Genomic DNA, 26,909 nt, shown 5'->3' with positions numbered 1-26,909 from the left:
TTGAAGGTGACACCTGGAAAGATCCCCTCTTTCCCGACTGTGCGCGCCCTTCCTGACCCCATTTCCCAACATGTCAGCGCCGGACCTCGGGGGGGGGGACTTCACTCTGGAGGCGACTGCGCACGCGACGACGGGGCGACACGCGAAGCTCCCCCCCCCTCCACGCGCCGAATTCACGAGCGCGGAGGCCGATGACGTCACGCGCCGCGGACCCGCGCTCCCCGAGCCCCGTTCACGGCGTGTCCGTGTCCGTGTCCGGTTTTGCGCCGTGTCTGTAGTATCTGGGAGGGGCCGAAGCGTGGAGAGGGAGGCGGGGAGAAGGGGGCGGGTGGACGAGCCGTGTGTGCTTTTCGTCTTGTTGTGTTTTCTGTTACTCGCATCGCCATCTTGTTGCAGCCCCTCTCCGTGTGTGGAAGGCGTCCGAGGAGAGGGATCTGGGATTTGTCTTATTTATTCATCCCCCTCCACCACCCTGCTGATTTCTCGGAGGAGTGGAAAAGGCGAGCAGCCGGAAGCGAGCACAGCCGCGGAAGCGCTCCCCCCCCCCTCCCCGCTCCAGATCTGCAAGAAAAGATCATTTTCGAAGTAGCCGAGGTCCACTACGGGGCGAGAGATGAGCATCGAGACGCTTTTGGAAGCGGCGAGGTTTTTGGAATGGCAAGCACAGCAACAACAGAAAACACGTGGTAAGCAGGGGGTGCCGGGGTGAGAGGAGGAGGGGGGGGGCACGCAGAAATTAAACTATTCCAGAAAACACCAGTCCCGTCCGTGTTCGGTGCGTGGACGTGTGCTTTAGACGTGACTGATTCAGTGTCTTTAAAATGAGAGGGGAGGGACCTGTTTGACATCTGCTGTGATTCTTAAGATATTTTTTTTAAAAAAAAAACGTGCGCGTCTCCTTGGGTCTCCTTAACATGCTCCGCCGCGGTGGTCCGTCCTGCAGTCGGTGGTGTAGGTGTAACAGGGGGGTCGACTCTGGGTGTAATACTTTGCTTCATCTGCTGTTGTCGGCTGGTTGGAGTTGTTGGTTCAATGCGTGTGGGGATGCCTGAGGATGACTGCGTACTAAGCGGATCGCCCGCAGTCTTGCTGTGCAGACCTTGTAAGAGGTTCCTGCTGCTGCTGCTGCACCTGACCGAAGGTGGTCGTGGGCTCCACAGGGGTTCCGAGAGGAGACGGGTGCTGGTGGTTGGTGGGGGGGGGCGTTTTCTCCTCGCACAGCCTGCGTTATCTGTGCTCTGCGCCACGTGTGTGTTAATTTGTTGGTGCACAAAGCCAGCCTTCGCCACTCTCCCGGCGAAGGCTCTGCCAGGGGGGTTCCCTCGAGTGCCCGCCGCGGGCAGGAGGCTGCAGCGGCGCTCCGCTCCCCGCGCTGCGGAGGCGCGCCGTTTTCACACTCAAAGTTGATTTTTAAAAATGAAAAAGGGAAAATTAACCCCCCCCCCCAAAAAAACAACAACAACAACAACAACAAACAAACAACCGAATTCGTTTCACTCGGCGTCGCGTTTCTGTAAAGGATTCAGTCGGTCCGTCTGAAAGGGCGGTGGCAAAACTTAAGAGACGTGCCAAACCCTTTTTTAACAGAATGACTTGTCAGGCTCGGGTGTCATATGACGCACTTTTACAACCTACTTCCCTTTCAAACTCCTGACGAGCTCGGGTTTTTTTTTTTCCCCCTTCTTTGCGGAAACTCCTTATATGTGTACTTTTTTGGTTTGTTTTTAAAAAGCCGGGGTGTCGGGGAATGAGGGTAAGACGCTACAATTCAGAACAATCCCCCCCCATCCCCCCGAAACGAAACGTGTAGCGTCTGGGTTGTTTGTCGACCCAGCCCGGTGGGTGCCGCACACGAAAGGGTTTTGTTAAAGCCCGCTGGTGACGTGTCAGCAGTAGCCACGCCCCCAGGCGAGACCGCGTGTCTGGAATCCGCCCCTCTCGACCACGTGCGCGCCGGGCACTCCTGCCAGACTGAAGGGTTTTTTCACCCCCCGCCCCCCCCCTCCTCTCCTTCGCTGGCGGGTCGGAGCCGGTGAGGAAAATAGGGCAGTTTTGTGTTCCCCTCTCCCCGACACACACACACACACTGCGCATAGGCCGTCTGTGCGCGTTATATAAGGCCGTATGTGTGCGTTTAAAAAGTAGAGCTTTGGCTTAAAGCACCGACCGTCTCATTACCGTACGCTGTAATGGGGAAAAAAAAATAATGACGCTGGAAGTGGCCGATCCTTTTGAAAAGGAAAACGCAAATACGGTCGTTTTGCGACAGTGAATCCGTCGTCTCTTTGTCCCCCGGTTAGGCTGCAGCGAGTAAGTGTACGTGTCTACAGTAAAACACCCGCTTCCGTAGCGGCGTTCGACACGATAGCCCCCAGACCGCCGAACAAAGAAAAAGGCGATTTTCTCATGCTTCTCATGCCTGCAGTTGAAAGTGCGGCGTTCAGTCGAGTTCGGGGGAGGCGTGTCGTTGCGGTGCCGTGACGCGGCGTGACGAGCTGGCGAGTTGTCCGGTGAAGCGTGCCGGCGCTGGGCGCCGCAGACCAGGCCAGCGGTCGTGTGGGAGTCCGCTGGACGAGCCTCCGAGCTCCGCCGAGAATCGCGGAAGTGAAAACCCCCTTAAAAGCAGCACACGCTACATAAATTGCCACACAGCGCAAGCGAGCTCTTTGCATGTGGGCGTCAGTGCAGATGTGCTCGGTCGTGCCCGCTGCAGAACTGGCTGACCATTATACTGATGAAATCTAAATAAACTCCCTTTAAAAATCCTCGCCTTCTGTGCCAGAAAGGTTGAACATCTTGTAGATGCACGGCAAAATCTAATTTCCCAGACTGCAGAAGGGTTCTTTTAACACTCTTGACGTAAACCTTAATGCTGCCATAAAGTTGTTCATTTTTCAGTCGATTGTTCTTCCTTCTTCAGCTGCACAGCTCTCCTGTGTAAGCTGACTACACCCTAGCGCAGGCTGCGTGGCCATGAATCAGATAATGGGTCAGCTTTCACTGGCTAGGTGATGGACTTTGCTTCTTTCAGCGGTGTCATGCAGAAATGCTGTTCTGTATTCCTTCGAAGTGGGAGGCTATGCAGGCCTGTACAAAGGCAAGAAAGCACTTGTGTTTTGCTGGCCTTGGTCTTCACCTCCAGTATTTGCGGTTTAGCGTTGCCGTTGGGCCACTCTCTGCTGTGCTCACGAGTTTTCAAAGCCTTCATCCTCGCAGAAAGGCTTTTGATACTGGTGCCAAGGGTGTCACCTCTGATCGGAAAAGCAGGCTTTCATAAAAGGCCGTCCTGACCCCCCTACACCACCCTTTTTCCTCTCATCAGGGATTGTATCCAACTGCCCTTTCCTGCAGGCCCCACGTGTGTGCTCCTGTTTGTGTTTCAGCGCTGGTTCTGAGAAGTCCAATGGGTCGGCATCGTCGGTGCCTTTCAGGGTTTTGACGATACTGGGAGTGGGCGAGGCCGGACTGGTGATTTCTTGGCCCTTCATGGGTCTCCAGACATTAGACGAGCAGGCCTGGTTCCCTTCAGAGTTCTTGGGCAGGGGGCTTCAGTGTTGCCCCAGAGCTTTTCACAGTGCAGGGGTGGGCAGTTTGTGTGGTCTGAGAACTGGCTGACAAAAAAAACAAAACAAGACAAGCTTCATGAAGGCAAGCTCTTACCCCTTGGCTAAGGGCCCTGGGGGAGCTGCAGAATGACAGGATCCATCAGCTGCAAGTGTGAGCGTTTCGGGGTGCCGGAGCCCGTTCTGGATGTGTAGGACGCAGGACCGAAGGGGCAAAGACCGCTGCAGTTCTCTGGGGAAAAGGAACGGTTTAGACGAGCCAGCAGGTCTTTGGTAGGGCGGCAGGCAACCAGAGCACCTGGCGGAATATGAGTGATCATGGGATGAACGTGCAAGCTCCACACAGACCGGCACTCAAGGCTGAATATGAGTGAGAGCCTTCGAGCCGTGAGGCAGCGAACCATCACACCACTGTGTGTGATGAAGATCCAGGTACCTCTGGTGCCTCTGGAGGAACGTTTAGCTCAAAGGCTTGGACCAGGAACTCTGGCTAATCGAGGGCTATGTGAACCTTTAGTTTTCCTTCCATCAGAGCATTTGGATGACCTAATTGTGCGTTTTTTTTCAGTTGATTTGAGCAGTTCAGGATGTTCTACACGTTTTTAATTTAAAACTAGACCTGTGGGATTGGGGGTCCTGAAGGATTAGACTTTGCACCACTGCATCCCAGATGCTGTTGGGATTGCAGCAAGTCTCCCATCAACTGCTGCTATAGGTGAGACAGACAGCGCTCAGCCTACTGGGTTCACCCCTGTTGCTCCTTTATGCAGCTGAGCCAGGTTTAGTGAAGGTCCTGCCTTGTTTGTTGCCCTTGGTATGACGTGAATAATTATAAGGAAAAATACATATACACGTTTATAGCATCTCTTGCCTCTGCAGTCTCGCATTGTTTTATAATGGGACCATTCAGGTTGATTTTGAAGCCCAGGCTGGTAAGCTGTGCTGTGCGTGCAGATCTTTCCTTTATTGTTCTGTATGCTGTGTTAATATTAATCATTTTCCCTCTAGTATCAAGCCCTGCCCAGAAGAGAGCTCTTAGCTGACTACCAGGCCTAATTTAAAACAACAGCTTGGAAGCATCTGAGCTTTGCATCTTAGTCCATACTGATTTTTAGATGCTCATTAGGTAGATTGCTGAGTGCAATCTGAGCACCTGTACAGTTTTATTAGCATTTTTAATGAGCGAGAATGTGAGAACATAAGCTGTTATAAATCTCACTGTCTTGGTCACTAGACGTTGACTGACCCAGTGGTTTATACAGCTGTTGTCTAACAGATCCAAGGGAATCTGCTTCAGCAGTAATGACTGGGTTGCTTATTCCAGATAGACACTGGCTTTGGCGTAAAGCAATGCCTTCTGTTTTAGCCCTGAAACAAACGCCTTCTTAATCCTCTTACCAGGAGATCCACAGTTTTTTTTCCGGAAGCAGAGGTTAACAGCTGTTTTGACTCCAGTGAGTTCAGAGTGAAGAGAAAAAGCAAGCTCACACTTTTTTTTTCCTGCTTGTGGAAAGTGTCCTTTCCGGGACTCAGCGGAGCAGAGTAGCTGTGTTTGGCTGGGTGTGTGGTGCGTGCCCTCTCACTCCTCTCACATTCCCGATGGTGCCTTGCCAGAGGACAAACAAGGCATCACCACGCTGGAAGCTCGCACTGGCAGCAGAGGTACTAGATATATTCAGCTGAGTAACCGTGGGCCCCTTCGTCACTCTGTAAATATAGCGGAGAGTACAACCCTGCCAGTTCCTTCGCAGTGGTGCTCATGTTTCCGAAAGAGACATTTTCCACTGCAGCTATTTAAGGCATGTGCTCAGGGGCTGTCTCTTAATTGCCATGCTGCTGCTCTGTAGGTGTGTAATCGGAGTAATGCCTGATGGCGTCTGGGAACGTCGGCTAAGTCACAGTCTTGCCCAGCGCGCGGTGTGAGCTTCTGACTGGGGACATTCTTGCTCATCGTCATCCCTCAGTGCTTGCTGCTAGTACTGGCTGATTTGTTTTGGGCTAAATCTTGGGTCGTACAGTGACCACCATTGTTAAACACAGAGCGAAGGACATGAGGCTTTCATTTCCAGGCCACTCTGCCTCGTGACTTCACTGTCCTGGGGATAAATGTGTCAGTTTTGTTCCTCCTTCTCAAGAGGCGCTTATCTGTCCGCGTTCCCCAGCTCTCCAGTAGGAACCAGAGTGTGAGTTAAGGCTGAGAGGGCTGGCTGGTGCTCTCCAGCTTCCTCCACTGTGTCTCCAGCGTCTGTCTGTGCTGCCGCCTGCAGTCTGGGTGGCCGAGTGCCCTGACCGGCCCGTGAGCACTAAGGAGAGGGTCACTAGGCAACTGTGAGCCCAGGTGCGGGACAATCTTGGACGTCCTTCAGGTTTCTCTGCATTCTGCAGGCCACACGTGTGCGTATCAGCATCCTCCTCCTCCATTGAAGAAAAGGCTCTGCTGCTCCCTTTCTGCGCCAGGGCAGTTTCAGTGCCCGTGCCTCAGCGCGCTGGGGGGCGGCCCTTCTGCAGCTTGCAGGCACAGCAGTCTGTGGTCGAGCTCTTTGTAAGCCAGCGCTTATTAAAGGTTTCCGCAGGAGCGAGAGCAGAGGGTACTGATCTCGCCTTCGTCTCTGATGCTTCACCCCAGATGCGAGGATCCCACTGACACAGGCGACTGAGGATCAGAATAATCCAGGGAGCTCGGTTCTGTGCTCCTTTGGCTGCTGAGAAATCCCTCCAGTTCGCTCCCAGGGTTCCTTAAAAGGCTCAGTGGTGTTTCTACAGCACGAGGCAGTGTGGTGTAATGGTTAGAGCTCTGGACTTCTGACTGGGAGGTTGTGGGTTCCAGTCCCATGTGGGGCCCTGCGGTAGTACCCTGGAGCCAGACACTGCACTGTGGTGGCTTCAGTATAGCGCCCAGCTGTATAAACGAGTCCAGATATACGGCGCTGTGGAGAAAAGCATGAGCCAAAACATTCATAAGAACAATAAGCGGAGAAGTCTTTGCAGGCTTGCTGAATTGATCCCCTGGCAAATGAGATGAGAAAAAAGTAGCTGAAGGGGCTGGTGGGGTCCGGGTCTGAGGTAGTGTAGGTGAGTTAACAAGGTGCTGGGAGCCGCTGTCTGGGACAGTGTGGGTGTCCAAGGAGCTCTGCGTGTTAAACCTGCTTGCTGTGTTTGCCATTTGTTTGCTGATTTCTTTCTGGATTCCTGACGGTACAAAGCGGCCTCACTGTGCTGGATGTGCTCTGTGCTCAAAGAGCCCGGCGGCGGTGTGGAGCGGTTGGCGCGTCTCTGTGGCCCAGCCGTAACGCGGCCAGGCGTCTGTGTAAACTACGTCTCTGCTGCCGCCAGATGCGTTTAAACCCCCCCCCCCACCACCACCACCACCCCCGTTGTGGCTGTCAGAGATGGATTCAGTGCACCGTTCTTCTGTAACGGGGGAAAATTACAATGCAACCTGCTGAAACGGCCACATATGATCCTTATTGATGTGCAGCGGAGCTTTCGAGTGTCTGACTCTAACATCCCTGTTTCCATGGCAATGCGAAGGCCCACCCCGGTTAGCTGCGGCAGCCTGCCCTGCTCCTCGGGAGGGGGGGGGGGGGTGTCTGCAACACTGCGGTCTGATTGGAGCTTCCAGGTCCCTGGAATTCAGTGTCTACCTCTCCCTCCCCTCCCCCTTTCTTATAAATCAGGTAAAGCACATATTTCTACTCCCTTCTTTTGTCCTGAGCACGTGCTACCGAGCACGGAGTCTGAGATCTAACGCGTGGGTTTCGAGGTAAATTGCGTGCAGACCTGTCTTTTGAGCCTTGAAAGGAGAAAAGGTCCTTCCCCGACCTTGGTCTTTCCTCCTCTGTCTCTCTCTCAGGTGTGCAGCGTCTGCTTCTGTGTGACGTCTGTCTGAAAGGTCGTGACCTCCTGCTCTCTGTGGGCAGCTGGGGGATTTGTACTCAGAACTGCCCTTGTGTGTGATATTAGGTGAAATTAGGCCTGGGGGGTGTGTGGTTTGTGCAGTGGTTAGGATTGGTGCCGCACAGCGCTGGGGCCTGGGGTTCAGTTCCGGACCTGGTGTGCTGTCTGTGTGGTGTTTGTATGTTCTGCCTGTGTTCGGGTGGGTTTCTTGCAGACGATTCGGTTTCCTCCCACAGTCCAGAGACTGGTAGATACTGGTAGATTAATTGGCTTCTGGGAAAATTGGCCCTGGTTTGAGTGCGAATGTGTGTGTTTGAGTCTGCCCTGCGATGGACTGGCCTCCCATCCAGAGTGTGTCCTGCCTTGTGCTCTTTGCTTGCTGGGATAGATTCTGGCTCCCACATGGCCCTGGATTGGATGAAGTGGTTAGAAAATGGATGTCATGCATGAAAATAGACCTGATTTTACAGATGTCTGGAAATGGCTTTTGGAAAAATGCATTTTCGGGTAGATAGCCCCCAGTTTTTAACTGTGTCCTCATGGCTGCCAGTGTTTATCTGAGATACAATTATGGGTTGTGCCTCAAAGCATTGCACTTCAAATTACTGCAGATTGTTGTGCATGAAAAACAACTGTAAAGTTGCGTTATTTGTAATTTATGTTAAAATAAATTTATTCCATTTCCAATAGGAGTCTCGTGCTATAGTCAGGCTTTCCTGAGCTAAAAAAACAAATGACCAGGTCCTGCAGGCGGGAGAGGTGAGACTGCCCTATAGTGACCTCAGGGGAATGTTCAGAACAGCCCTCCAGACTCTCAGGGGCGTCAGCTGTTTCCTCAGCTTGAATCGGCCCCTTCGCCGCACAGCGATGGTCTCTTCAGACCAGGACGTGCAGACTGAGAGGGTCTGAAATCCTGTGTCTCTGCCGAAGTGTTGAAACCTAGATGAGTGCATGCGACCCCCCCTCCTGTCCCTCCCCCGTACCCACTCTGCTGTGTGAGTCAGTGTGGGGGCCCTGCGAGGAGACTCTGCAGTCTGTCCTGTCACGGAGCCAAGTTTGCAGTGCTCGCGAGCAGCTCGGATTTTGCTCCAGATTTTCCCGGACAAATCCGATTGCAGCGTCAGCTCAGGGATGCCTTCCGTCCTCTGAGCTCCCGGTGTTTTTTTTCCTGTAGGCGTACAGTTTTCTTGGACCTCTGCTGGGACAGGAAACGCCGGCACAAACTTTTTTGCTTTCCTCCCCCTTGAAAGCGGGAAACAGTATTTGCTTACTGCAACTTTCAGACTGTTTCCTGGTTATTTTCCCTGTCGTTACTCCGTCGCTTTTGGCAGGCTGGTGTTAATAGTGGCAGAGGCCCAGCTGCACACTTGTACCCTAAAATATTCACAGCCTTGTGCATAAGGCTCTGCTAGAAGCAGAAGGCCCACAGTTGCCAGACACTGCTGTGTTAGTGTCTTGATTTATTTCACGCATGTCACCGCTGACGTGTGGCACCGGGACAGAGACCTTCCACTGTGACCTGACGGACACTGCTATTTAAAAGTGTGCCAAAGTAAGAGAAGGATTGCTGAACACTTGGAGTTCGGTAAGCACCACAGACCCTTTCTTCAAAGGAGTAACGCGACTGGGATTATCCTGAGCACAGCCTGATAACCTTTACTTGACAGGACATGGAGAGCTGGTTAACTCCCCAAAGTCAGATACAGTTGATTGTGCCATGAATATTTGTCTGGTCCTTTGGTGGCTTTTGACACAATCTGTTTCTGAGTTCATCTTGGGGATTTGAATTTGTGTCAGTTTTTCTTGGAGCGAAACGTGATTCTTCTCTTGAAGATGACGACAGTCTTCTTTACATACTCCCTTTTGTGTATTTTCCTTCCTTTTAAAGACTTAAGGCATCAGGTGTTTGGTACACCGGAACAAAAGCGTAGGGGCAGCACCTGAGATCATGGCCCGTAGAGAACATAAACAGCTCTTCATGGGTAATCTGCTGATGCTGACAGACCCTGGTGGGAGTGCCACTGTGTCAGCCACGCCCACAGTGAGTCAGTGTTCTCAGCTGACACTTATGCAATCACAGACTCTGCAAAGGAATACAGAAGGACTGTAGGAAACAGAAAAATTTCACTGCCCTGTATATACTCTATAGTTGTGATTTCCCTGTGGATTTCTCTATCAATTGTAGTGCACAGTAGATATTCCTTGTTACACATGCTGGTGAGAGGAAAAGCAGGCTAACGGATCTCTCATGAAAGGAAGATGGGAGGCAGGGGGTTAGATCAGTTGTCTGGTGATGGTGCAGGTTCCTCCTGCCCTCAGGGAGTCTCTCGGCGGGGCACTGATGGGGTGTGTGGTTTGTGCCTGTTGTCCACAGAGGAGAATGAGCTCTTGGAGAAGGTGCGCTCAGACCGGGAGGCGGAGCAGAAGCGTGTGGAAGTGATGTCACCGGTGCAGGCCGTGCGGACGAACCACGCGGGCAGGGGCGAGGAGGCGTGCCCAGAGCATCACCCCAGCCCGGCCCCTCCCCCTCCCCTCCCTCCGCCGCTGCCCGTCACCGTGATCCCCATCCCCATGGTGACCGCCAGCCCAGCTGCCCTGCCCCCGCCCCCCCTGGCCCCGCCCCCGGCCACCGCCCTCTCGCCCTCCGCGGCCACGCCCCGCCTCAGCCCCCCCAGCAAGGAGGCCCATCACTCCCCGCCCGCGCCGCCGCCGCCAGTGCCGCCGCCGCCCCCCCATCGGACACTGCTGGGCCCGCAGGTGAAGGTGGAGCCCAGCACCCCGCCCCAGTCCGGCAGCCCCAAGCAGCAGCTGACCGTGCAGTCCTACCCCGGCTCCATCATCGCCCCTCCCTTCCTGTCCCAGCCCAACGCAGGGTCCCGGCCGGCCGGCATCGATGACGCCAAGACGCTGGACCAGAAGAGGCGCCCAGGGGGGTGAGTGACGCCCGCTTTCAGTCTGTCTGGATTTCGGCCAGAACCTAAAAAATCAAATAAAGCAGGTTTGTCATTTTGAGACAAAACCTCGGGCTTAGGTCTCGCCAGATCTAGCACAGCTCCTCATAGGTAGAGAAAACATCTGTTTAGGAAGTGGTTTCTGTTTTTTAAACCTTTGAAGAAGCATGGGAGAGCTCACATCTGAATCTAATTACTACAGTTCCACGTCAGAACCCTTGAAATGCAAGCAGCGTTGAATGGGAGTTGCTATTCAGTGTCGGCGGGTTTTGATACTGTTGTTGTTGAAGTTATTACATTTGTTAAACAAACACTGTATTTATTCTGCGGGCCTGCGAGACTTCGGACAGCCAGCAGGCTACTCCTTTATGGAGGCAGCACTGCAGACATTGGAATTAGTTTGAGTTTCTGCTGGAGGCTTCAGCCACACAGGAAGTCACAGAGGTAGAGGGAGACGGGACCTCGCTGGTTCAGTGCCCTTGTGGGACCGAGACATGCTGGGATTGGGGGCATGAACGCAAATGGAGACTTTTTGTGTTTCGCCACAGTGGGCAGAGTTAGAGAAGAGAGCAGTATCCTGGTGTTCCTGGCTTTGTTGTGCGAGCAGAAGGACAGAGATACAAGACCAGTCAGGGAGTCTGAGTTTTGTTCATCGTTTTAATACTTGTTCTGTGAGTCTCGTCCTGAAGAGTTGCCCTCCGCAAATCAATAATCCTTTTGTTCTGATCTGTGCTTGCAGGGCAGGGACAAGAGAAGTACATAACAAGCTTGAAAAAAACAGGTGGGTCATTCTCTCTCCCTGGTCTCTCATTCACAGATGTACTCAGGGTTCAGCTCTATGGAAAGCTGACAGTTAGGTAACCAGCAGTTGTGTTTGTCTGGGGCCCTTAATCATCTCACTGTCGGTTTCCACTCCAGGGCATAAAGTAGTTATAAGTCATGGTTGTTTCCGATCCGAGTCCTGGATGAAAGGAGAGCTCCCAACCCTCACCTCTGTGAGGATAGTAGCAGGCTGGGAAGCAGGATTGTGGGGGTAGAACGATGTTCCCAGGAGTAAGGAGTACAGTGGAGGAGCTGGGAGGCAAGACAACAGATGATGGGGATTCAGACAGTTTGTTGCTTCAGTAATGAAATGAGACGCGTGATCTGGGGAGGCTTGAGTTGTGAGAGGGATGCCGACAGGATTTCCTATAAACGATGCTGTTCCCCAACACTGAGCCATTGGGAAGTCCAGCAAAGACACCTTGTATTGCGAACAAGACCAAAAGTGTTCGGTAGTTATGGCTAGAGAAGCCAGACAAAGTACACTTGATTGAAAGGAGTAATTAACATGTAGTCGTTTATATGCAAAATCATTTAAATGTCCAATTAGTTCAAATGTGCTCGTCCAGCCTAGATCACTTTTAAAAGAAAACCGCTCAGGGTCTCCAAAAAGTCTAGTTTGAGACGTGTGTTGTGACTTGACTTGTGGCATTACCGGAGTGGGGGTTGTACTGCGAGCCCCAAGTTGCAGTCAGAAGGCAGCTCTAGCGATGGGGTGTTGCCGTAGTGCAGTTCCTTGAGGAACGGGCCTGAATTCCCAGGCGGCAGCACAAAACTGGCCGAGTGCCAGCGGGAGAAAGTGGGGGAGCAGTCAGCCGGAACTCTCCCCTCTTTGGTCGGCTCCTTGCCAGGCACCTGCGGGTTCGCAGGAACAGCAGAACAATGAGGGGCTCTGCGACTGGGGCATGGTTGCGGGTCTCGTTCTCCCGCGAGCTGGGCTCAGGAGTCATTCCCGGAGAGCTGGCTCTGGATCGGGCCAAACGGCACTGGCTGATTGGGTGGGGAATTCAGTAAAAGGACTCTTTAATCGGCGATTCCAGCTTTCCAAGAGGAACGCCGGTTGAAGATCATTTCAGTGAATGATCCTACTTGAAGCCCCCGTGGAGCAGACTGAACCTACAACATATCCCCGCTGTAGTGGCAGACTTACTGAGCGTCTTGTTCTCTCCAACCCTCTCCCCCTCCCCCTCAATTAGACGGGCGCACCTGAAGGAGTGCTTCGAGACTCTGAAGAGAAATATCCCCAGCGTGGATGAGAAGAAGACCTCGAATCTGAGCGTGCTGCGAAGTGCCTTGAGGTATATCCAGGTAGGTGGCCTTGGTCATTGACCGCTGTGCTGGTACCGCACAGAGAGTTCCGCCCCCCATCCAAAGAGCAGATGTGTCCCCGCTTGTCCAGCTGATCCGCTGCTGGCGTGTAGAGGATCAGTGTGACTCCGAGTGTCACTCAGGTGGTGGAGCAGCTGCCCTTGAGTGCTGGAAGAGAAGGATCCCCACCTGTAGGCGAAAGCGTCTTGGCATCCCTTAAAATGCAAAGTGCTACATAAATGCAAAAAAAGTATTATTATATGGGGTTGGAAGTAAAAATTCTACGGGGCAGCAATTCACTGCGTTCCAGAATTTGAGAGCCTTTTGTGCGTTGTATAAGCCAGCACCCGGTGAAGCATGTTGTGTGCTTGTTGCTGTATCTTCAGTAAAAGACAGCAGAGCCAGACCTGCCATTAATGTACACTGTGCACTAATTTTCTGCTTCATTGGTTCCGTTGGTAGAAATTTGCAGCTCGTAAATCCTAGAGGGGATCAAACGTCCTGTGAACCCAGGGTCTTTATTTTAATGCCTGTAAATATTGCATCATTACCATGCGTGCAGGTTTGGGCATTGTGGAAGATTTGCTGCCCTAACCTGCAAACGCTTTGTGTTGCTTATCGCCGCATTTGACAAAAGGCCTTTCCAAGCCTTCAAGAACGCCGGCGCAGCCCCGTAATCTGTATTCCACGAGCTTGTCTTCGGAGACGCAGTGTGAATCTATACTTGGTCTTCCCTGCCTGGGAATTGGCTTATGAGTGCGGATCAGGCAAGGGCTCCAGGAAAATTGCTGTTTTTTAATTAGTTTGTTATTCCCTCCGCTCTGTGGAAAGAAATATGAAAATGGGTTGGCAGCAGGATTCCTGGCCTGTTGTCTCCTCTCAACATGCAGACGTTTGTTACCCGTTTCGTTTTCCATGAATTACAGAATGATGATCCGGAATTCCATGGGGTGATAGCAGTGTTTGAGGGTGTGGATAAAATCATGGCTCACGTGATTATAGTAAGGCAGTATTAATGACAAAAATGAGCCACCGACTGTCTGACACCCTCCAAAAAAGTCTTTATTGTGCCTTTGAAGTTTCAGAAGTGTATCTACACAGACCGCAGGTGGGCTTAACTCAGTTTGCTTTGCTTACTGCCTGTACTGTAGCTAATTTTAAGCTTTAATGCAGCCACTCCACTTTCTGAATGGTGACACAGCTAAACCGTATTGTAGGTGCACATTCTGTTGTTTCCGAAAACAATTGGAAAACTTTCGTTTGCTTTTGGGCTCGTCATGTGGATTCCAGACAGGTGCCTTGAGATTGAAGTCTGACACCACGGCCCAGGGTCTGCGCAGTGTTTACTGGTACAGGTGGTGCCAGCAGAAAATATTCTGTTACTAATTTGCGCTGGTTTGGACATGGAGCACCGCCTTTTGAAAACTGCCTTAGTGGTGGTGTCGTGCATACTCAGCTAAAATGGGATTTGCCAGACAAGAAATCATTGAGCAGATCATACTTTGCATGCACATTACTCACATACTGTCCTAAAGGAAAGCACAGTGCTTGCTTCATCGATTAGAAGTGGTGAGAAATACAACATTCTGTGGATTCTTTGCTTTGCAACAGAAATGATCGTTTCTGTTCCGAAACCCCTCGCAGTCTCCCCGAAAGCCCACAAAGTCGAGCGGAAAGGGGAACGCACAGGCTGGAAAGAGGGGGCGAGAGATGCCACTGCTGGCTTGGAGAGAGCTGGCCCTTTCAAGCGAGCTGGGTTGCGGTGGCTGTGCTGGGTGTTCTCGAGAACAGCACTTGATTCCAGTGCCCCTTGAGCGCGTGTGCATGGAAGAGCACGGACACCAGGCGGCTCGTTAGCGCTCCTTTAAACGACACAAACGAAGGCGGCGGGGGGGCGGGGGTGGTGGCAATCCTCTTTCATTAGATGGAAGTGGTTGATTATCCTGCTAGATCTGGGGCTGGAAAAGTAGGGCAGTGTGGGGGCTGGGCGGGCGTCACTGGTGCCCCCCCCCCCCCCCACGATGAAGCAGAGTCAGTGTGCCTCGTTCGACTGCCTGACTGCCCTGGCCCAGCTGACCTGCCCTCCTCCCCGAGCTGATTAAGGCTTAGGGAGTATTTTTAAGCATGTGCCGAGAGACAGGGCGGATTGCAGGCTGCTTGGGTTTGCGGCTCGGGGTCACGGCCGAGACAGAGGAGTCACATGGCCCAAGTCCTAACGGCTCGTGGCACAGTGGCGCGCGGGGGGCTGGAGGGCCCGGGCCCAGCCTGTGCTTGGGGATGCGGGCTGGTGCAGGTACGCGCCACTTCTCCGCAAAAAGGCGTCCTGTCACCTCGCGTGCTGCTTGGATGCCTGTGCAGTTAAACCCCCTGTAGAAATACACCCAGCTGCCCCAGTGACAGAACTTAGTTCTCCTGGCTTTGATTTATAGACACTATAATAATGGGACCAAGCAGAGCATGTAGCCTATGAAAAGGAGATTTTAAGGATTGATCTCCCTTAAATCCTGCCGATGGAAAACTTTGGTTGTTTTAGGGTTAAAAAACATAGGGTTGTGTGTGCGCGCGCACCTGGCCATTGATGTCTTCAGTTTGAAGGAAACGGAAAGCAGAGGACTGCCTGATTGGTTTGGGACCCTGTGCTGTGGCCTGAACCAGACTGACCCATCTTTTCCCAGCGCTGGACTTGTGAGTGTGGCTCAGACAAGTATCAAGTTGGTTTCGTCCACAGCCACTGACTTTGTAGAAATTTTCCTGGTGCTGTGCTTAATTTTCCAAAAAGATATTTGTATGGGAGGTAAAGAGTTGGCGGGTATTTGCCCCTTGCTCACTTGCTATTGACAGATTTCACGTTTTGCAAAAATATTTTATGAGGATTATGCTTAACAATTTTACACTGTCGTGGACTCAAAACACCTTTGAACTTTGTGCATTTATATACACACTGCGTATCCACTGTATCAGTGTGTGAATGCACTTGTCTGTCTTTGCCTTGTTTTATTTTAAAGTGCCCCGAAATGATTATCATGAAACACAAAAGATTATTATACCAGTGAGTGAATGCGAACTGTCAGTTACAGAACGTACATTAGTGTAACAAAATCCAGATGGGGGAGATAATTGCTTATATAATTCGCTGTGTGAAAACGAAACGCTTGCCGCAGAGCGAGGGCAGTTCAACTCTGTCTGATTCCGTTTACCGACACAGCGCTGAAGGCTTAGACCATTGCAGTGTCGTAAAAATGCACTGCATGGAGTTGAAACCCTATTGCGTTTTTTTCCGATTTTAATAATATGAGGACATTTCTACCGGATCAGGAGTTTTGGGATATTAAAGATAATTGCGTAGACAGCAAATAAATATGTGCTTCTATAATGTCATTATAAAAGGAAATTACTTTACTTTAAAGACAAAGGTAACAGAAAACGCTTTGAAGACGCCTCCAAATTTTTAACCATATTCTCTATAGCGATTGCTAGCGCCCCTATGTATCTATACCTGACTGAACGGTTTCATTTTAAACCAATTAAAATGGTGGCCCGTTTTCGTTCAGGTCTTATGACAACATGTGGAATCCCCAAAAGTGAAAAATGTTTTAAGCTCCCGGTTTTATCTCTTCTTTCGCCGGCGTTGCAGTGTTTTTTAAAAGGCACCCCAATCCAGGAACTCGGGAGTGCGAGAGGAATTTTTGCTAGACGCGGTGCTGTGTGCAGGGCGCGTGTGCTTAAATCTCTGGAAATGACGTCATTGCGCGCCGCACTGCCCTCCCCTCCCCTCCTGTCTGCGCCTTTCTTTGTTGCTCGGGTCTCTGGGTCCACGTGAGAAATGAGCACATGGCTAGCCAGGGCCGCGTGACGTCAGCCTCCCGAGTCGGCCCCCGCCTCTTGCCCGGCACGTGAATCCCGGCTTCTGCGGCTCGCGCTGGAGACGAGCGTTTCAGCTCGGGCTTAATGGAGGCGGAGCGCGGTGTGCAGACGTGTGTGGAAATCTGTTTGAACAAAATAAAATAAAGAGGCTATTCCTTGAGTTTTGGTTTTAGACTTCTTTAATACGGGATTTGTTTCAGAGGCTGCCTTTTCCTTAATGTATTGAGACATGAATTTCTTGCTGAACCGGTTGTGTGTACGCATTTCTGCCATGATGTGAGTTAAAAGGCAGGCTGCGGGTTTTGGTGATTCGATAAAAACAGCGCGTCATGTCAGTGTAAGAACAATGTGTATCCGTGTTAACAAAAAATTCCCTTTTCCCAGTTTTCCCACTTACCTGAGCATGCTGCTTTTATATTGGATACTTCCCTCTGTGAAGCAAACTTTTGCAAATCAATTATATTCACTTTAAACTGACAAAGGGTGCTTAAAAATCCGTTTGCGAACATAGTGTCTGCTTATGCTTTGACAGAAAACAGATGCGCTTTGTACGTGAATAATTTTTAGTTCAGCGCAACCTGTGTGTAGCATTATACAAACTGCGAAGCAGCTGTCTTTTTGAGGTGAGTAAGAGCATCGCGACAGCAGATAATTCACATGAGAGTTAAAATGACATTATTGCCCGAGGTAATGAAGCAGTATCTTGAGTTAAAAAAAAAAAATTAGATTTGAGGGTATCGTTTTAAAAAATAAATGTTTAGTTCTGACTAGAAACAGTTTATAGGAGTTTGTGTTCTGGTGACCATGATACACACATCATCACTAATCTTATGGGGTTTTTTTTTAATACAGCTACAATGTGTGACAGATTCACACTCCACAATGAAGAGATGTTCTGCAGGAACAGTCGTGCTGCCTTTCAGAATTTGCTTGCTTTCAGTTATAAGCTTTGGGTAGGGCTGTTAAACGGGCAGTGTCAGTCACCCCAGAAGGAAACATTGAGCAGAATGTCAGAGAGAAGATATCTTGAGCAGAGGCCTTGTCCCCCCTCTCTCCAGCAGTGGTCCTGTGAAGAAAGAACCCTTTTCTGGGATGTTTTGTGAAACAGTCCTACCAGTTTCCTCTCGGCGTCTTCACTGGAGGCTCCAAACACAACAGTGAAGTCTTTCATTCTATCCAGGTCACTTTTTTTTGTGTGCAAAAGGCAAGTTGTAATAATGCACTTAGACTGAATTTCGTCCGAGACAGAATCTCTTATGTACTGTGGAAATGAACTTTGAATGCAGTGCCCTCTGTGGATTACAGGATGTTGCTGGTATAGACTTGTATTTCATATTATCTTAGAATTACTCCACTTTTCCCAGTTGCATTTGAAATCTGTTTGCCTTATTGTGTGAAAACAATATAATTTAGTTATTTAATACCCAAAGACAAGAAGAATGTATATTAAAATTTAGCACACAATATACTCCTCTGCTTAATGATTTTACGTATTGAATGTTAAGGTTTAAGATTTTTTTTGTTGTTGCTTTTTCGTGACTTTAACCATCTTTTTATTTGCACATTATTTTAGTTGAATTTCGTGCAGCAAGCTGCTGTATGACAAAATCTTACTTTGTTTTACAGTGTTTTTTAATTTCCTTAGATTTTAGACCATATACACACAAGGTACAGACCAAGACAGAAACGGAGACATTTTTTAGCTGTTTTTAGTATGTGTGCGTCACTGGGAGATGGTCAGAGGCAGGGAGATCACAGAGACTGCCCAAGCTTCCTGTGTGTCACCCAAGTAATCCTGTTCATCTCAATGCACAGCTGAAAACGTGCATCTTATATTGTCTTTAACACTGCCAAGCTGCCTGTTGTTGGCACCAAAGTGAGAAATAATTGAACTTAAAATATTAAATAGTAGGTGGCACAGTGGTGCGGTGGTATGAATTGCTGCCTAACAGCGCTGGGGCCCTGGGTTCAGTTCCAGACCTGTGGGGCTGTCTGTGTGGAGTTTGTATGTTCTGCCTGTGTTCGGGTGGGTTTCCTGCAGGTGCTCCAGATTCTTTTCACAGTCCAAAGAGATCCTGGTAGGTTAAGTGGCTTCTGGGAGAGCTGGCCCTGTTGTGAGTGTGTGTGTGTGTGTCTCAGTGTGTCTCTGCCCTGCGATGGACTGGCCTCCTGTCCAGGGTGTATCCTGCCTTGTGCCCGTTGCTTGCTGGGATAGCCTCCAGCTCCCCCCTGACCCTGAAATGGAAGAAGCAGTTAGAAAATGGATGTGATAAGAAGTCATGTTCATTCTTGAGGCACGTTAAAACGAGGACGTGCAAATTAAACAGTTGTGAATAAGGAGAAGACGGAAGGGAACTAGCAGCATGTGAGACTTGAGCAGCTTGGTTGCAGCTTCGCACCAAACCCATCAAGCAACTGGTGGGCGTTCCCAGTTCTCGTAGCAGAGTAAGAGCAATGGCAGAGTGAACTATTTGAAACAAATCAAGAGCAGGGTTGAACCGGAGTGGAAGCCTCTTGTGGGCGAAAGTTTTCCTGCGCTGTGGGGCGTGCATCTCTTGAAGCAGTCAGAGTACGCTGCGTGCGGAGGAGGCTGAACTGTGTCTTTGCTGGGAGTGCACGTTTCCCGGACTCCAAACGGGCTTTGAAGCATTGCTCAAATATTAAGGTTATTCAAAAGCCCCGTCTTTCAACATGTAGTTCCTCCCAGCACGGCCAGGCAGGCTCTTCACAACCTTGACTTCAGGGTTTGGGTTGAAGGCCTCTCTGGCAGTGCCGTGGGCGAGATGTTATTACATTCCCCCCCCCCGCCACTGCTCTGAAAGCAGCGTTACTCCTTGACACGCACGCAGCACTGATGATTCACAGCCGAACCGTCGCAGTTTTCTGAAACCGCCTCCCGACCAGCCAGCCGTTTTCGAACTGCTTTATCCAGTACAGGGTCACCGGGGAATCCGAGCATATCCCAGGAAGCAACAGGCGCGAGGAGGGGTACACCCTGGACAGGACGCCAGGCCATCGCAGGGCATGAACAGACACGAACGCACACGCCACACTGTGAACAGACAAATTCCACACAGATAGCACCCCAGGACCTAAACTCAGCCCTGCTTAAAGTTAAACTCAGACCCGTTCAACAAAAAAAAATTAATACTGGCTAAAAGTGCTTGATAGGATTTAAGGAAAAACGTTTCAAAAACAGGATGGGATACAGCCAGCGCTTTGCATGGTTGCTTACAGCCAAGCAGAACTGTGAGAACTCCAGTCCCGTGCTTTCTGGTTACGAGAGAGAGAGAGAAAAGAGGCGTAAGAAACGCTGGCTGAGCTCTTGCTTGAATAAAACTGCCCTGTGTGAAGCAGTGTGTAGGTGTGTCATGTGACCGGTGTGAAAGTCGCTGCCGAGCCGGGAGGAGGGGGGTCACGGGGGCCGCCTGGCCTCACAGCGTCTCCTCCCCCGACCCCGCGGGGCCACGTGCTTCTCGCTCAAGTGGCGCATGACGCGGCCGGGGCTCTGTTTACTTCTCCCGGCACCGCGCGCTCCAGCTCGCTTAATTAACCACTAATTAAGCAGAGTTCTTTTGATTTCACGTTTTGTCAAAGATTGTGTGTGTGTGTGTGTGTGTGTGTGGAGGGGGGGGAATTCGGAGTGGTTAGTCGGGGAAAAAGAAAGAGAGCGCAAAGCGACTTGAAAAGAAAACGGAAGCCAAGCGTTACCAAACTCTTAACAGGGAACTTTTACAGATCCACACTGCCCTTTTCGGTCTTTTTCGTTGTCGATTAAGTGAAGTTGCTAAAGCCAAGATATGTAAGTTCTTAAAGGTAAAGCATGATATAGCGCCCTGGGTAAAAGTTGCTTCTTTACCCGTATTTCTTTCAGTAGGGGCTTCAAAAGTGGCTTTTTTTTTGGCATCCTGAAAGGAAATTAATGGAGTCAATTCAGGACACTTGCTACCACGTTCAAACCGTGGGTGCATTTTATTTCTCGGTTTTCTGTGCTTGTTCTCTTCGTGTATAATGGATTCCTTTGTCTCTTCCTGGGATGCAAGTCGTTCATTCGTGTCAGGGAGTGCAGGCGAGCTCTAAATGGGGCTGCGAGTCTCGTCATTAATATTGGCGCAGCGGGAGAGGGGAGAGAGCCGTCTGCCCGCGACTGCGCAGTGGCAGAAGCGCGGAACGAGCTGACAGTGAGCAAGTGTGCCTGGGTCACAAACACACGCTGAGCACATGCAGCAGCGTGTGGGAGCTTAGTCTTCGCGCAGGGCCGCACGCAGACGCGGACAGAAAACCGGTGCCGATGCAGAGTTTGTGGAATTGCCCAGGGGGCACCGGACACCTCCTGGGTGTGTTGAGTCATCGTTTTAGCGCCCTGTGCATCCTGTAACTGGAGGCAGAGTGGAGTGGGTATTTTTAGGACTGCTTTGCCTTCGTATCAGTCTTTGGCATCGAGCGCGAGTCCTGGGCTGGCAGCACCCGCTGCCCAGGGCTGTGTGCCTGTGTGGTGGTTTGTAAACACCACTGTGGGCACAACCTGGGTGAAAGGTCACGTGTGCAAGGAGAGTAAAAGGTGATGGTGGGCACTTCCTGTAAGAGTGCTGTTTTCCCCGTTGGCTGGGGCCCATGATTCCACTTCCTGTGTGGAGCTTCCCTGCCATATTAGAGTATGATGTGGGGGAGGAAAAAACAGCAAGGGAGGGAATAAATTTAATCGATCGCACTCGCGCTCAGAATGAGCTTTGTTGGTAAGTCTTTTACTAGGAATCTTCTTCCATACTCCCCCAACCCTTTACACATTTTCACAGAATGGAACACTGCTACAGACTATGAGCCGTTTGCATGATGTGTTGTAGTACGATACAGAGTTATACAGTTAGAAGCTATATTACCCTACAGCTCACAACTGTCAGCCCCCCGAAACGGCAGGTGTGAGCCTGACCACTATCTGGATGGGAGACCTCCTGGGAAATAGTAATAATAGGACATTTCTAAAATAGTAGGTCTGTTAACCTGCCGTGTCCTGACCAAATTTCCCCTGGCCTTTACCAGTCACGGCCTCCTCTCTTTTCCTCCCCACTGACAGCTGATGTGTGGTGAGTCCACTGGTGCTCTGTGGCTGCCGTTACATTATCCAGGCGGGTGCTACAGGGAAGCGCTGTATAAGTGTGAGGATTATTGTGATACAGTGCAATGTAATATGACACATTATAGCACAGCACAGTTAGAATATATTCCATTCCAGTTCTCTCAAACTGTCCATGTACAACAGTCCTCTGAGAGCAGGAATCATTTTTTGTTGCTCTTCTTTGAACTCTTTCTAAGGCTGTAATTTTTCTGTGGTATAATGACCAGAACTCGCCATACCACACTTTATTGCTTCCCTGCTTTTTTATGACCTATGCAAATCTGTGTAAACCCCTCAATGCCTTTTGTGTTTAACCTCCAGACGCTCAGAAGCACCCCTGTGATATGTGTCGTGTATGTTCTACTACCCGTGTAGATCACGTTGCACAGAAAAACAGAGATGGTTCCATTCATGTTTGTTGGTGGCCAGATCTCAAGGAAATGACCCTTTTTATGTAAAATGAAATCCAGTCACCTCGTGCTTGGATCAAAGGAAAAGATGTCAAGTTCTAGCGTTCGATAGAGGTGAACCCTCCCTTCTCCAAGAAAAAGACATAGCAGCCCATAATGAAAAAAAAATAAAGTGAAATAAAATCTATTTTCTCCACCCTATTGCGCCAGTGCAACCCTTTCTAATAAATTCAGTTGCTAGGGAAACCGTGTAGGTTTTCAGCTGTTGCCTTGACAACAGCCAGGGACTCCAGTGTCTTATTTGCCGAAACAAAACCGTCATCGTTTTACTACGGTTGCCAGCCCAGTGCGTCTCTGAGGGGAGGAGCTGAGGGATGGTTTCTGCGGGGTGCGCGGTATTGATTAATTAGGGGTGTCAGTCCTAGGTGCCAGTGCTGTGTTTACCTACAGTGTCAGGTGTTTCGTCCACAGGCCAGACTGGCCCCCACATCCACAACAATAATAATTTCTTACATTTACATAGTGCTCTTCTGGACACTCCACTCAAAACGCTTTCCAGGTAATGGGGATCCCCTCCACCACCACCAGTGTGCAGCCCCCACCTGGGTGATGTGTTGGTGTGCCAGTATCCTCACAACACACCAGCTATCAGTGGGGAGGAGAACAGAATTCAGAAATGGGAATTGCTAGGAGACCAGATATTTCACAAATATTTGGAACAGTCACATCATCCTGTATTTCTCCACACGTACCTTGGCAGCACCAGTGACCTTAGCATGCAGGTCTGCGTGTCGACCTGTCCACAAGCCAGTGTATGCTGTTGGGGCTGTCTGACCTGGGATAAAGAATGATGGTTCAGGACAGAACCTGTCTGCGGCAGGCTTTGCTGCATTGTGGGAGTTTTCCTTCCCTCACCCTGTCTTCAGCACAGTGAGAGTTGATACAACTGTGGGCAGTCTCATTGGAATAGATGCAGAGCTCTGTGAAGTGCATAAGTGTTGTTTTTTTTTTGGAGGCGGAGAACTGTGGCTATTTAACTGCACTTTGAGAGCAATTGTGCTGTGCTCTTTAGCTAGTCTTTTCATTGTGAGGACGTCTGTGTGTTACAGCATGATCCGCGGAGGACTGACGCGCTCTAGTGCAGAGTGGCATTGATTGAGGTTATGTCCTAGAGCTGTGAATGAGGAGCCCCTGTGCGGTCTGACTCAGAGTCAGGACTGCTCTAGCCCTGCACGCTTGCTACGTTCTCTTTCCGCATTGTTCAAAAACAAAAACAGAATACGCCCTGTGATGATGAGTCAACCCAGCAGTCCTGAGACCAGAGCGGTAGAGTTGAGAGCAGCATGAGAAGCAGTACTGCGATGTTAGTGGCGGGCTGCTAGACTAAACAAGCCCTTTTAGGACCTCTGACACAGGGTGCAGAAGTGCCAGAGAATTACTATTACACATACAGACCTTGGCTCCATTGCTTATTTTTCACAAGTCTGTGTGTGGGTACTTTCTCTGATCTTGGTTTTTGCATAATTCTTCAGTAGGCATATACCTCCTTCTCTCATTGTGCTGGCTTTTCCTTTCTCCCCCATCTCTGAACAGACAGCATCAGCTCTGTCCTAGCTATTACCCTCTGCACACCTTATTCTTTGCCTGTCTGCTGCTGCTGTCGGTGGGTCACGTCCAGTGTGCCCGAGCACTTGCTCTTCTCACTGAGGCTGTTCTAGACCTCAGTGGGTAGTTTTGCTGTAATCCATGCAGGGAAGTAGAGGTGGTGGACTGTGCTGTAATGGGGTGTTCGTGTGCACAAAGCTGTGGTGGCTTTCTGGACTCAATACCCCTCTCATGCACATCTGTTCCCAGCCTTGTGTTTGTTCGGTTTCTGGTTAAAAAGCTCTACTTTTGATGCACCGTAAGCGATCTTCCGTTGTTCCCATTGCAGCACGTCTGGCGGGCTGAAATTGCAGAACATCAGAATGGTGCCGAATGAGAGGAGGCCCATCTCATCTCGTGCAGCAGTTTCAGTTTGAAAAGCTGTAGCTTCTCTTAAAGCGATTCCGATAGCCTCCCACGTGCTATACACTAACAGATAAAACACACTTTTCAGCCCAGCCCTGCCAAACACACCAAACTGAATTCCTTTCCTACTGCGAGCTTTTGACACGTACAGGGCACGCCCGCAGGCGGGCAGATTTATTCGCAGAGGCCTCGTGCCTTGTGCGCCGACGTTCACACGCACAGAAGTGGCCGAACAGGTCCCCGATACACGAGATCCAGGCGCGGTGGTGCAGCCGTGACATGTTTATGTCCTTGGAGGTTCCCCCTCCCCCCCCCCCCCCCGTCTCTCTCTCCGAGTTCCGCCTGGCGCCTCGGAGAGTGACTTCCCAGAAGGGGGAGGGGCCTGCCTTTGCGGGGCGTGCAGAGGTGCGCTTGTGCGCGGAGCGAGGCGTCGGGGAGGGGGTGTGGGGGCAGGATCACGAAAGAGAGCCAGCGCACGCCGACGGGGCAGAGCTTAGCAGGGGCCCACGTGAGGGAGGCAGAAGCTGTATCCTCGCTGCGAACAGAGGCAGGAGAGGCGCGCCACTCGCAAACACTGACTCGCTCACATCACCAGGCTTAATCGCTGCTCTCGCAGGGACTTTTCCTTTCACTGCAACACTTACAATTGTGGCCATTCCTCCAAGTGCCAGTCTCGCAGTTGTATTTAAGTGCTTTGCACCTCACAGTTCTGGACTTAGAGGGTTCTCGAAGCATACTTAAGCCATAACACTAGCCATCAGTCGTAGGTTATTAAAAACTGTCAGCTTTCATTGTTGGTTAGCCTCTGTAGACAAGCCTGGAACAAGGTGCAAATACAGTGACTTCAATACACAGTACCCCTATTCCCCAGCCCTGGTGTGGCACTAAGTGAGATGTTGTGGAGTACAAGGGTAAAGCATTTCATATTCCTTATTTTTGGACATGTTGGATGTGCAGGCACTGATGTTGGACTGCACTGTTTGGGAATCTGTTTTTGGAACCCTAAATGCTACAAAGCTAGCTCACCGCCGGCAATTCAGAGGAACAATCCCTGACAGGAAGTTCCGGCAAGTGGTGCCCTCCTGGCACTGGGCCGTTGGCGCGTTTTGAAGCTTGCTCTGTTACCTCCGGCTTTTTCTCGCCCACGGAGATTTGGGGATGCAAGCAGCAGAGAGCTGACGAGCTCTGACGCGCCCGGTCTCCCTCTCCCCCTCCCTCCAGACCCTGAAGAGGAAGGAGAAGGAGTACGAGCACGAGATGGAGCGCCTGGCGCGGGAGAAGATCGCCACGCAGCAGCGGCTGGCGGAGCTGAAGAACGAGCTGAGCCAGTGGATGGACGTGATGGAGATTGACCGCGTGCTGCGTCAGACTGTCCAGCCCGAAGACGACCAGGCCTCCACCTCCACAGCCTCGGGTACCAGGGGTGGGGCAGGGGCTTAGAATCCTAGATCAGGGGGCACCATGCAGCTGGGTCCGAGTTTAGGCTCTGCTGGATGGTTTGTTTGAACACTGCTACCAGTGTGGTTTTGCAAGAGTTGATTATACTGGGTGTTAGAAGCAGGAGGCTATAACCCAGATGAGAGCAGTAGCAGTCTACAACGGCTGGATTCCTTGTTAATGCTGTAACATTTCCTCCGCTATTTATTTGATGCAGTAATTAAAATGTGTGGAGAAAATTTGCTCCATTTGCCCATGTGTTCAGTGCCCAGTCAAAGTGACTGCATGGCCGATGTTCAGCTGCCCACGGCCTATTGTTCATGTTCTTTTTTTAATTCATGTCGTTCCTCCAGAGGGCGAAGACAACATCGATCAGGACATCGAGGACGAGAGGCTGCCCGTGATGCCCGGCTCCCTGCCCAAAGTGCCTCCTCTCCGGCAGCCCGAGATCCTGAAGGCCATCCTGCCCCAGCACCTCTCCGTGCAGAAAGCTCCCCAGCTGCCGGCGCTGCCGTCTTCCGGCCCGCCCCTCTCGACTCAGGCCCCGCCCCCCATCGCGACCGCCCCGCCCCATGCCCCGCCCCAGGGCGTGGCCACCACCCACGCGCACATCGTGACGGCTCCCAGCATGCAGCCCACCGTCATCGCCCATGCCGCCACTGCCTCCCATGCCTCCGTCATCCAGGCGGTCAACCACGTCATCCAGGCGGGCGCCAAGCACATCGCCCACATCGCCCCTTCCTCCTCGAACTCGGTGCAGCTCGCCCCCGCCGGCCAGCCCATCGGCCACATCACCGTGCACCCCGTCGCCCACCTCAGCCAGCACCTGCCCACCATCTACCCCCAGCCCGTGGCCGTCAGCCAGCCTGCCGTCATGAGCCACATCGCCCACACGCTCTCCCACGCCCAGGTCAACGGCACGGCCTCCAGCCAGCCTACGGCAGCCATGGTGGGGAAGCAGACCGCCCAGGTCGTCACTCACCACCCCCAGCTGATGAGCCAGACAGTGCTGAACCCAGTAACTATGGTGACCATGCCCTCTTTTCCGGTGAGCACTCTCAAGCTGGCCTGAGCACATGGGGCGGCGCAGAGGGAGAGAGAGAGTGCTTGAGCGACCAGGCCTGAGCAAGAGGTATTGGCGGCTCCTCTTTAAAACAACAACAAAATGCTTAAAAATCTGGAATGAAACCACAAACTGTGCGAGAGGGGAAAAAAAAGCAACAGGACTGAAAGCAGCAACTCCATACATTCCAAAAGACGCAATTTTATTTTTTTTTAGTAGAAATATATAATGAAAAAAGTGTGTGTGGGGTGGGGGGAGGCGAGCAGGCTGATATTTTGGGTTCGCGTGGTGGCAGAACTGCGCCTGGGCGTCCCGGCCAGCTGTCCTGCCAGGAGGGCTGTGGGGTCTCGTTTGTGGGGTGTCCACACTGCAGAGAGAGTTGGGGGGTGGGTTGGGGGGGGGGGGTCTTTCTTGATGTGATGCACTGTTCTGCTCTAGACATAATAATGGAAAAAAGGAAAAAAAAAT

General features: G+C 51.2%; 1 protein-coding gene across 2 annotated transcripts; it reads left to right on the top strand.

Annotated features, from left to right (window-relative positions):
- The first annotated feature begins 296 nt into the window (after positions 1-296).
- Positions 297-26,909, top strand: mnta (MAX network transcriptional repressor a). 2 transcript variants are annotated; one of them, XM_088906885.1, is made up of 6 exons: positions 297-686; positions 9,835-10,393; positions 11,151-11,192; positions 12,430-12,541; positions 25,163-25,355; positions 25,732-26,909. In XM_088906885.1, the coding sequence occupies exons 1-6, from the start codon at positions 614-616 to the stop codon at positions 26,448-26,450; spliced, it is 1,698 nt and encodes a 565-aa protein (XP_088763011.1). In that variant the 5' UTR covers positions 297-613; the 3' UTR covers positions 26,451-26,909. The 2 variants fall into 2 exon arrangements, with proteins under 2 accessions (XP_088763011.1, XP_088763012.1); XM_088906886.1 differs by lacking the exon at positions 11,151-11,192 and having other exon boundaries at positions 301-686; positions 25,732-26,903.

Source organism: Atractosteus spatula, chromosome 27 (genome assembly GCF_055471065.1).
Source record: "Atractosteus spatula isolate fAtrSpa1 chromosome 27, fAtrSpa1.hap1, whole genome shotgun sequence".
Taxonomy (NCBI): domain Eukaryota; kingdom Metazoa; phylum Chordata; class Actinopteri; order Semionotiformes; family Lepisosteidae; genus Atractosteus; species Atractosteus spatula.
The sequence above is the reverse complement of the archived record's forward strand: the minus strand, read 5'-3'. Positions and strand labels throughout refer to the sequence as shown.

Bases quoted from the DNA above. Each gene is read 5' to 3' on its own strand.
- mnta (XM_088906885.1), top strand. From the start codon at position 614: ATGAGCATCGAGACGCTTTTGGAAGCGGCGAGGTTTTTGGAATGGCAA. The intron at 10,394-11,150 runs GTGAGTGACGCC...CTGTGCTTGCAG, and splicing joins CAGAAGAGGCGCCCAGGGGG to GGCAGGGACAAGAGAAGTAC. The intron at 25,356-25,731 runs GTACCAGGGGTG...TCGTTCCTCCAG, and splicing joins CTCCACCTCCACAGCCTCGG to AGGGCGAAGACAACATCGAT.